Source organism: Oncorhynchus tshawytscha, linkage group LG30, assembly GCF_018296145.1.
Source record: "Oncorhynchus tshawytscha isolate Ot180627B linkage group LG30, Otsh_v2.0, whole genome shotgun sequence".
In the NCBI taxonomy this organism is placed as follows: Eukaryota; Metazoa; Chordata; class Actinopteri; order Salmoniformes; family Salmonidae; genus Oncorhynchus; species Oncorhynchus tshawytscha.
Genome location: NC_056458.1, coordinates 38,625,551 through 38,635,497, shown reverse-complemented (window position 1 = coordinate 38,635,497; position 9,947 = coordinate 38,625,551). Strand labels below are relative to the sequence as shown.

General features: G+C 40.7%; 1 protein-coding gene across 2 annotated transcripts; it reads right to left on the bottom strand.

Annotated features, from left to right (window-relative positions):
* Window positions 1–2,379: 2,379 nt before the first annotated feature.
* Window positions 2,380–9,657, bottom strand: slc22a21 (solute carrier family 22 member 21). Of its 2 annotated transcripts, none has more exons than XM_024393412.2 (10): window positions 9,180–9,657; window positions 8,352–8,455; window positions 7,800–7,954; window positions 7,479–7,650; window positions 7,108–7,234; window positions 5,589–5,686; window positions 4,778–4,992; window positions 4,340–4,495; window positions 3,181–3,316; window positions 2,380–2,693 (listed from the first exon to the last, which is right to left on the bottom strand). In XM_024393412.2, exons 1-10 carry the CDS (start codon window positions 9,576–9,578, stop codon window positions 2,624–2,626), a joined length of 1,632 nt encoding a protein of 543 aa, XP_024249180.1. In that variant the 5' UTR covers window positions 9,579–9,657; the 3' UTR covers window positions 2,380–2,623. The 2 variants fall into 2 exon arrangements, with proteins under 2 accessions (XP_024249180.1, XP_024249178.1); XM_024393410.2 differs by having other exon boundaries at window positions 4,340–4,522; window positions 9,180–9,655.
* Window positions 9,658–9,947: the final 290 nt, after the last annotated feature.

The following is a 9,947-nucleotide window of genomic DNA, read 5'->3' as shown; positions in this document are numbered from 1 at the left end:
ACCAATTGGATACCACAACATTTTTTAAGACACACACCAATTCTCAATGTAAGAACAAAAACTCTGTTCAAACTCTAATATATACAGTACTAGTCAAATGTTTGGACACACCTACTCATTCAAGGGTTTTTCTTTATTTTTACTATTTTCTACATATTTTGGTTACTACATGATGATATGTGTTCTTTCATAGTTTTGATGTTTTCACTATTCTACAATGTCGAAAATAGTGAAAATAAATAAAAACCCTTGAATGAGTAGATGTGTTCAACCTTTTGACTGGTACTTATATATTACAAATATATATTTGCTGTCTTTATGTTGATAATTTTTTTTTTTTTAAACATGAGCTGGCGCACACCCAGAACAATAGTTTGTGTGGAGGTGCTGACTAACGGCGAATGAACTATAAACTATCAAAATAAAATAAATTGCACACTCCTCGTATAATCTTTATTTAATGGATATTTACCAACATTTCGGCATCACTGTGCCTTCCTCATGGTAATGTCATGAATACTTGAACCAGGTTATGTAGACAAATAGTGCAATTAGTGTAACCAATGACAATAGTGAGGGGTGTGTCACAATGGTTAAGTTAATTAAAATTAATGAAACTGTTAAAAAATAGTATATGGCATATTACATATATTATGCTATTGTTATCATATAGAAACATAATGGAATATTGTACATCATATTAGCATCAACATGCATTATTGTTTCATTCAATTTCACATAATCATTTTGTATATCATTTTTGTTACATGTAATCTGTTGGTTCAACCTTAATATATAAATGTTTATGTTGATAACATTTTTATGAGAAGCTGTGAAAGGGCTCATCTCTGCATTTTACTATGAATTCATTATTTTGTTAGGACATTTGTTGTTGTCCTCTAGCTCTGTGGTGAGGTACAAAATCCTGGCAAGAGTCTATATAAAAATAAAACATGTGCAGTTATAAAATCAGCGAGTACAAATAAAGTACAGTTGAAGTTGGAAGTTTACAGACACTTAGGTTGGAGTCATTAAAACTTGTTTTTCAACCACTCCACATATTTCTTGTAAACAAACTATAGTTTTGGCAAGTTGGTTAGGACATCTACCTTCTACATGACACAAGTCATTTTTCCAACAATTGTTTACAGATAGATTAATGCACTCTATCACAATACCAGTGGGTCAGAAGTTTACATACGCTAAGTTGACTGTGCCTTTAAACAGTTGACTGTGCCTTTAAACAGCTTGGAAAATTCCAGAAAATGATGTCATGGCTTTAGAAGCTTCTGATAGTCTAATTGACATAATTTGAGTCAATTGGAGGTGTACCTGTGGATGTATTTCAAGGCCTACCTTCAAACTCAGTGCCTCTTTGCTTGACATCATGGAAAAATCAAAATAAATCAGCCAAGACCTCAGAACAAAAAACAATTGTAGACCTCCACAAGTCTGGTTCATCCTTGGGAGCAATTTCCAAATGCCTGAAGGTACCTCGCTCATCTGTATAAACAATAGTATGCAAGTATAAACACCATGGGACCACGCAGCTGTCATACCGCTCAGGAAGGAGATGCGTTCTGTCTCCTAGAAATGAACATACTTTGGTGCAAAAAGTGCAAATAAATCCCAGAACAAGAGCAAAGGACCTTGTGAAGTTGCTGGAGGAAACAGTAACAAAAGTATCTATATCCACAGTAAAATGAGTCCTATATCAACATAACCTGAAAGGCCGCTCAGCAAGGAAAAAGCCACTGCTCCAAAACAGCCATAAAAAAGCCAGACTACGGTTTGCAAATGCACATGGGGACAAAGATTGTACTTTTTGGAGAAATGTCCTCTAGTCTGATGAAACAAAAATAGAACTGTTTGGCCATAATGACCATCGTTATGTTTGGAGGAAAAAGGGGGAGGCTTGCAAGCTGAAGAACACCATCCCAACCGTCAAGAACGGGGGTGGCAGCATCAAGCACACTTCCAAAGTTGTGGAAAAATGGCTTAAGGACAACAAAGTCAAGGTATTGGAGTGGCCATCACAACGCCCTGACTTCAATCCTATAGAAAATTTGTGGGCATAACTGAAAAAGTGTGTGCGAGCAAGATGGCCTACAAACCTGACTCAGTTACACCAGCTCTGTCAGGAGGAATGGGCCAAAATTCCATTCTTATCGTGGGAAGCTTGTGGAAGGCTACCCAAAACGTTTGAGCCAAGTTAAACAATTTAAAAGGCAATGCTACCAAATACTAACTGAGTGTATATAAATGTATGTCCCACTGGGAATGTGATGAAAGAAGTAAAAGCTGAAATAAATCATTCTCTCTACTATTATTCTGACATTTCACATTCTTACAATAAAGTGGTGATCCTAACTGGCCTAAGACAGGGAATTTTTACAAGGATTAAAAGTCAGGAATTGTGGAAAAACTGAGTTTAAATGTATTTGGCTAAGGTGTATGTAAACTTCCGACTTCAACTTTAAGTACAAAATATGCAAAACAATACTTATACTTCATACATATAAAATGCATAGAAAAAGTGCTTTATAAGCATCTTGGTTAGTTACACAATGTGGTAGGTAATACAAGTACATGTTGAAAGAACAACTGAGGTGTCCAGTAGCTGTCACAAAGTATCGGACACATCTTCCTCTCCTGTAGATTGGCTCAGTTTATACACTGATCTCTTTTTCCATCTAAAGGGATAGGCAAAAAAATAGACCATTGACATATCAGACATTTATCATCATCTCAGAAACATAATCTCTGCAAGTGTGTGATTCTGGTTTCAAGTAAGCTTCAAAGAATGGTTGGTTATTGATAAACTAAGTTGATAAAAATGCTTTTCACATTCTTAAAGTTTTGGGTTCAAACTTCTTGAATATAAACTGTTAAATATGAAACATTAAATGTTTCCACCTGTACAATTGTAGAGCTCATGTATTATAACTCCAGTGCCCCGTGCCTTTTTGACCAGCTGGGTTGTGTCCCTAGAAACCAACAAACTGAAAACGGACCAAAACATCCTGAACTTGTCAATTAAGACTCTTGTTTTCCATTGCAAAAGGGTTTGCTACGGTGTGCACTAAGGAATATGACCCTGTTGTCCCTGTGGCACTGTTACACTACCCTGCCAGCAGAGAGCATCACACATACAGCAGCCTTGGTATTATATGGCCTTACCCTGGGAAGGTCTGCATGTGAGTGATGGTGTCTGGAAGAGGCATACGATGGCTCTCAGGCAGCAGGAGGCTAAGCAACCCAGACAGAGCTGTAAGACTCCCCATTAGAATGTATGGCAGCGACTTGGAACAGCCTCCTGTGTCAAAGACAGCAGCAGTACATGAGAGAGTGGAAAACATTGTTTTCAATTAGATCAGCTCAAAACAATGCTATGAACAAAAGGTGAAGAGACAAGAGTGTTTTATGCTCTGCTTCTGCCTGTATGTCTGGCAGAGGAGGTTGGTGGGAGGAGCTTTAGGAGGGTGTGCTCATTGTAATGGCTGAAATTGAATAAATATAACGGTATCAAACAGATCAAACACATGGAAACAACATGTTTGACTCCGTTACATTAACTGCATTCCAGCCATTACAATGAGCTCGTCCTCCTATAGCTCCTCCCACCAGCCTCCTTTGATGTCTGGATGCATAAATCACCTGGTTTGACTGCATTTAACAAGTTTGACCAGGACTGGATACAGTAAAGAGTAAATGTAAGAAGGTAAGAGGAAGCCCCAGTTGCCAGAGAGAGAGGGGGATGGAAGGGTTCCAAACTCATACAGACTGGACAGGACAGGAAGTGGCAGAGGGGACAGAGCCATCACACACATCTGACTAATGAGGGAGAGGGAGGGGAATGTGTGTCTACCCAACAGACAGAGAGGACAGAGGAGAGAGGAGAGGGGTTGATAGGATAGCACTATATTTTTTACTACTAAATGTTTTGTATTTATTGAGAAACTATATGGTAACAAGCAATACTTGCAGTTCGTTATTCATTTTCCTATTTATCGAGAAACTACACGGTAACAAGCAGTACGGAAAAATCAATTTGTTTAAGTGGTGGGGATTATGTACACTTGCTCTTAAACTCGCTGTTGTTCATTACACAAGACTCAACACCATAGTTCATTTCTAGTTACTGTATGTAATTACGCATTTTCCCATGTAGTTTCTGAGAAAATACAAAGTAAAAAGTACTAAACTTCACATCCTAAACTTCCGCATGACAGTAATAGGCTAAACAATAACAAAGAGACAAAGGGGTGATATTACTGATCTGCAGTGCTTCCATGTGCACATCTGTCTTTCCTTCAGCTTCGCTTTGAGTCCTACCCACCCAGATAGATGAAGTATGGGGCAGAGATGCTCCCCACTCTGGAGGCCATGGAACAGGCCCCTATGGCTGTGTTCCTCACGACAGTGGGGTAGAGCTCAGCCGTGTAGGCGTACACGATGGAAAAAGCTGCAGTCACACCAAACTTCCCCAGCATCTCTAGTGCAGTGGACACAGAGCTCAGATCTGCCATGGACACAGCAATGGAGGGCCAATGAAGGTCATGTCATAGATTCTTATAGAAGGGTGCATTTGTTATTGTAATATACTATTCTATACCTGAAATCTTGTCACCATTCTATGTCATCAATTGTCCGGTTTCAAACTCAATATTGTTGATTCAATCTGATTTTAATCTGCATGTCTATTTCTCTCTGTTATTAAGGGTAATGTGATAACAGAATGCCTTTATGAATACCTCTATCTTTGTTTGAGTCTTACTTGGTGGTATGAGGTTTATGCAGAGCAGCACCACCCCACCCAGAAACAGAGTGGAGAAGAGACACAGGCGCCGGGGGCAGCAGCGGAACATGAGCCAGGCCATGATATAGGCAGGGACCTCAATAGCAGCTGACAGGAAACAGTTCAGATAGGAGCTCCCTGCCAGGTTGGACGTGTTCAGTGACAAGGCAAAGTACCCGATGGACAGAATGGTCCTGAAGAGACAAACATGGGTTGCATCCATCATTGTTTGCGTCCCACCTAATTCCCTATACAGTGCACTACCCTTGACCAGGGCCTATAGACATGGCCTTTTGAAGTGACAATCAACACACATTACTTACTGTACCATGCTGGTGCAGGGAATGAAACCCTCTGTCATAGCGGTGCAGGGAATGAAACTCTCTGTCATAACGGTGCAGGGAATGAAACCCTCTGTCATAGCGGTGCAGGGAATGAAACTCTCTGTCATAACGGTGCAGGGAATGAAACCCTCTGTCATAACGGTGCAGGGAAGGAAAGTAACAATTCAGGCACCATTACTTAGCTCCTCATACAAGAAGTCAGAGTGTAAAAGGCATTTAGTCGACCGAAACATTAACCAAATAAATGACCCCTAGGTAACAGAATCTGTGTGGGAACCCCTAGATAACATTATCTGTGTGGGAGTAATTCTTGTATGAGGTTGGAAACCAAGATGAGGATAAAAAAGTCAGTTATGTAAGCATTTTTGACCACGTATCTGGGGTTATGGGGCAGAGGTGTTTTGTTTGTTTGTTATTGGCGATGCAGGGTGTCAGACAAGACTCACCAGACCAGCCACAGCGTGATGGACACCCAACGGATGTTGCTGGACCTCACCAGATCACAGATGTTGTGGGCCACCAACTTCCCAGCCTTGAGCTCTAACTGCAGTACAGTAAAGCACACTTGTCACAACAGGCATGCTTGATTAAACTTGTGCAATGGGTTGACCTACAGGCCCAGCCATGAGTTTCAAAGGACAGTTATACAATTTATGTGACAGCACGCCACATTGAGAAGTGAAGGAGATATTTTACTTACCTTTATTTAACTAGGCAAGTCAGTTAAGAACAAATTCTTATTTTCAATGACGTGCAGTGACTGGACTAGTCGAGTTCACATTGCGATCACAGTAAGGAGCCTTGACTGGACTATTCAAGTTCACAGTGAGAAGCCTTGACTGGACTATTCAAGTTCACAGTGAGAAGCCTTGACTGGACTATTTGAGTTCACAGTGAGAAGCCTTGACTGGACTATTCGAGTTCACAGTGAGAAGCCTTGACTGGACTATTTGAGTTCACAGTGTGAAGCCTTGACTGGACTATTTGAGTTCACAGTGAGAAGCCTTGACTGGACTATTTGAGTTCACAGTGAGAAACCTTGACTGGACTATTCAAGTTCACAGTGAGAAACCTTGACTGGACTATTCAAGTTCACAGTGAGAAGCCTTGACTGGACTATTCAAGTTCACAGTGAGAAGCCTTGACTGGACTATTTGAGTTCACAGTGAGAAACCTTGACTGGACTATTTGAGTTCACAGTGAGAAGCCTTGACTGGACTATTCAAGTTCACAGTGAGAAGCCTTTACTGGACTACTCAGGTTCACAGTGAGAAGCCTTGACTGGACTATTTGAGTTCACAGTGAGAAGCCTTCACTGGACAAATCAAGTTCACAGTGAGAAACCTTGACTGGACTAGTTGAGTTCACAGTGAGATTAGTAAACAGCCAGACAGACATTTCAAACACCATGGGGTTCTTTTATTTTTTTGTTCTTATCAGTAGGCTGCTAATAATCATAAATCACACAAATGGAGAGAGATGAGTGAACAAGTAGCGGAACAATTCCAATGACATAAGAGTGTTTTGAATCTTGACCAGGTCCATAGGCTGTCATTGTGGCGGTTTATGTGAGTTCACATGTAAGTGTTCTGAAGTGACCTGTAAAGTTTAGTGTTTGAAGTCCTGTTTGATCATTGAATTACTTGTTTTTACCTCCACAGGACGCTGAAAAACTCAAGATTGTAAGAATTAAAGCTAAAGGGGAAAAACCACAGAAGGATACCAGTAAAATAGAAGCTAGACAAACATCTTTGGAGTAATGCAAACAAACAACTTGTCCAAAAACTAAATTAAATTTGGGTGACTGAGAGGATTCTATGTGATCAATGTGGTAAGAATTCCACATAATCTAGAGAGCATGGCTATAGCCTTATTGTTATTACCTTCACAATATTGTCAGAGCTGCAGTATGTGCATAACGGTAAAAGCTAAAGGTTGATCTGGGATTGGGAGTGAAGAAATCACCTGTACAGGCCGGAAGATGACCTCTGGTGCTGTGACTCTGTTCCTCCTGGCAGCATCTCTCAGTATGGCCTCAGCCTCCTCCACTCTTCCCTGAGAGAGCAGCCATCTGGGAGACTCTGGGATGAACCTGCAACATCACAAAAAATAACCAGGTTCATATCAAAGCTAGCCTGGTCCCAGATCTGTTTCTGCTCTTGCAAACTCCCTTGCCGTTACTATCAAGCCAAAATCAATTGGCATGACAATGAGTGACATGGAGTTAGGATGATAGCACAGACAGACTTGCACTCATGCTATATCAAAGTCAAGTAATTGAATGGGCTTTAGTGAAGGATTGAATACCCTGCATACAGTATATTACACACACCTACCACCAAAAAGGGACATAAAGGAAGCCTGGGAGGGTGAGGGCTAGCATCAGCATCCTCCAGTCTCTGATGAAGAAGGCCACTGCTGGAAGGAGTGTGTAGCCAATGGTGTAGAACATACAAACTCCAAGAGTGGAGTAGATTATCCGTTTGGATGGAGATAAAATTTCAGTTCCTGTAGATGAGAAGAATTTCTAAATGTATGAGAAGATAAATGGTGCATCGGGCTTAAAGAAAACATGGTGCACATCAACACCAGTAACAACTGTGTAATAATGACATTGGATAAAATCATGAATGAATGATCAAGATAAATAAAGATACCTAGCACAAATGCAGCCACATAATTTGAGATTTGCCCCATCCCGACAACAAAGAATAAGGCACAGAATACAACCCAGGTTGGAGAGAAGACCTGGATAAATGTGAACACAGTCTGAACTCCCATGGTGGCAAAGAGAACATTTTTCCTCCCAAACCTGAGAGAAATAAAAGTTAGGTTGAAATCATCCACATGCAGATTATGAGTAGGCTATTCCTAAACATCTTCAATCCGGAGAAGAATTCTAAATGATCTTCCAATAAAGTAAGGATATAAAATGTTTTTATGGGACACTGTGTAACAGTTCTGTGCTTACTGCTAAAACTAATCTCTAAGGAAATGATGAAAAACAGAAAACGCATAGCCAAGCATTGGGGATGAAGTGTCCAAACTAAAGATGACAGCAAAGCTAAACATGTGACATAGGGTTTGTTCCAAATGGCACCCTTTTCCCTAGATGGTGTACTCTTATTGAACAGAGACCTATTGGACCTGGTCAAAATAGTGCACAGGGAAAAGTGTGCCACTTGGGACTCACACAGGCCATCCATTACCTGTCAGAGAGCTGGCCAGAGAGGAAGGAGCCAGTGAGGACACCACAGAAGAACACAGAAGAGGTCAATGGGTTCTTCCACTTATCAGCACACACCAGGTCCCACTACACTCAAACACACACACACACACACACACACACACACACACAGAGAGATCATTAGGCCGATAAAATGAACGCATTAAGGGATAATGAATGATTGGCAAAATAATTGGACATATAGTGGACATAGTAGTTGGGCAATATGAACAATCATTGGGCTAAATCGTAAAAAATAACATTTAGGTGAGAAGTTTGGTAAGATCAGGTGAATAGATTTAGTTTAAAAAACAAGTAATTTGTCGTTATGGATTATTGGTAGGTTGTACAATTACGTTCTTCATTTAGGCCTACTGTGGACCACATGGAGGATGCCTGTTCATCTGAGATCAATAGCCTTTTGTGAAGGCAAACATTTCAGAACGTGAGCTCATCGTATAGCCTATGCAATATGCAGTTGGAACCCGTATGGTGAATAGCCTACATTCCCAAACGTTGATGATGGAATATGCTAACAACTGTGCAGTGATGCATAAATTAATACTTTGCCAAGTACTTCATTAATTTGCCACGGAATAGCTACAAGCAACGCAACACTGTTTCACTCGCTGCAACAACATTTTACTCCCACAGAAATATGTCACTCGCTATAAAGTGAGTGGAAGCAATGCAACACTGTTTCACTCGCTGCAACAATGTTTGACTCCCATTAAAAAAAACATCGTATCCAGACAGACAACCGAAATAAAACAAAAACCCCACCCGTTTTAACCGTCGCATCTCATCATACCTCGGACACAATGGTGGAGATGTACGTCCCCCGATCGTATTCCCAGCCATCCAAACAGGTCTCGTGTTGTATTTCAGAAACGTTGACATCGATCCCTGGGACATAACCTCTTTCTGAGAAACTCTGTATGACATCGAGTTTGTATCTGGCACATTTACTGAGCACAACAGTCCCGCTTTCCTCCTCCAAAGGAATACTGTGATTTCTCCATTCGCCAGTAATGTTCGCATTTGCGGGTATGAGGCAATGGTGGGATGGTGTATCACCGATGAACACAATAGACATACCTGTAAAGCCGTTAGGGATGATACTCAAACATAAGAGAAAGAACACCATCTGTTGGAACGGTCCCCATTCCCCAAGAAAGGCAGTGTTATCCTCATAGCCATTCTCAGTCATTACAAAGATTGGAAGTGGGTTATTAGTGCGGCCCAGTGGAGAGAACAGCTTGTCCTTTGTAGGGGGAGTAATTTGGGGTTGGAGTACCTCACATGTGAACTCCAACGTCAAAAGAGTGACATATGACCCTGTTATTTCTCAAGGCTCACTTGTTCTCTCACCCTGGTATTTAGCTGTTGGTTTCATTTTGCATCAGCTAAATCCATCATCTTTAAGAGGGTAGGTAAATCTAGAACACTCACGGAGTCTAATAATACAGGCAAATGTGTATTTACACATAATGCATTTTCACAGAGCTATCATTGCATTCATAACTCTAAATAGTTATGATAAGACCTCCCCAGGTTGTGTAAGTAAATGGCATTCTTT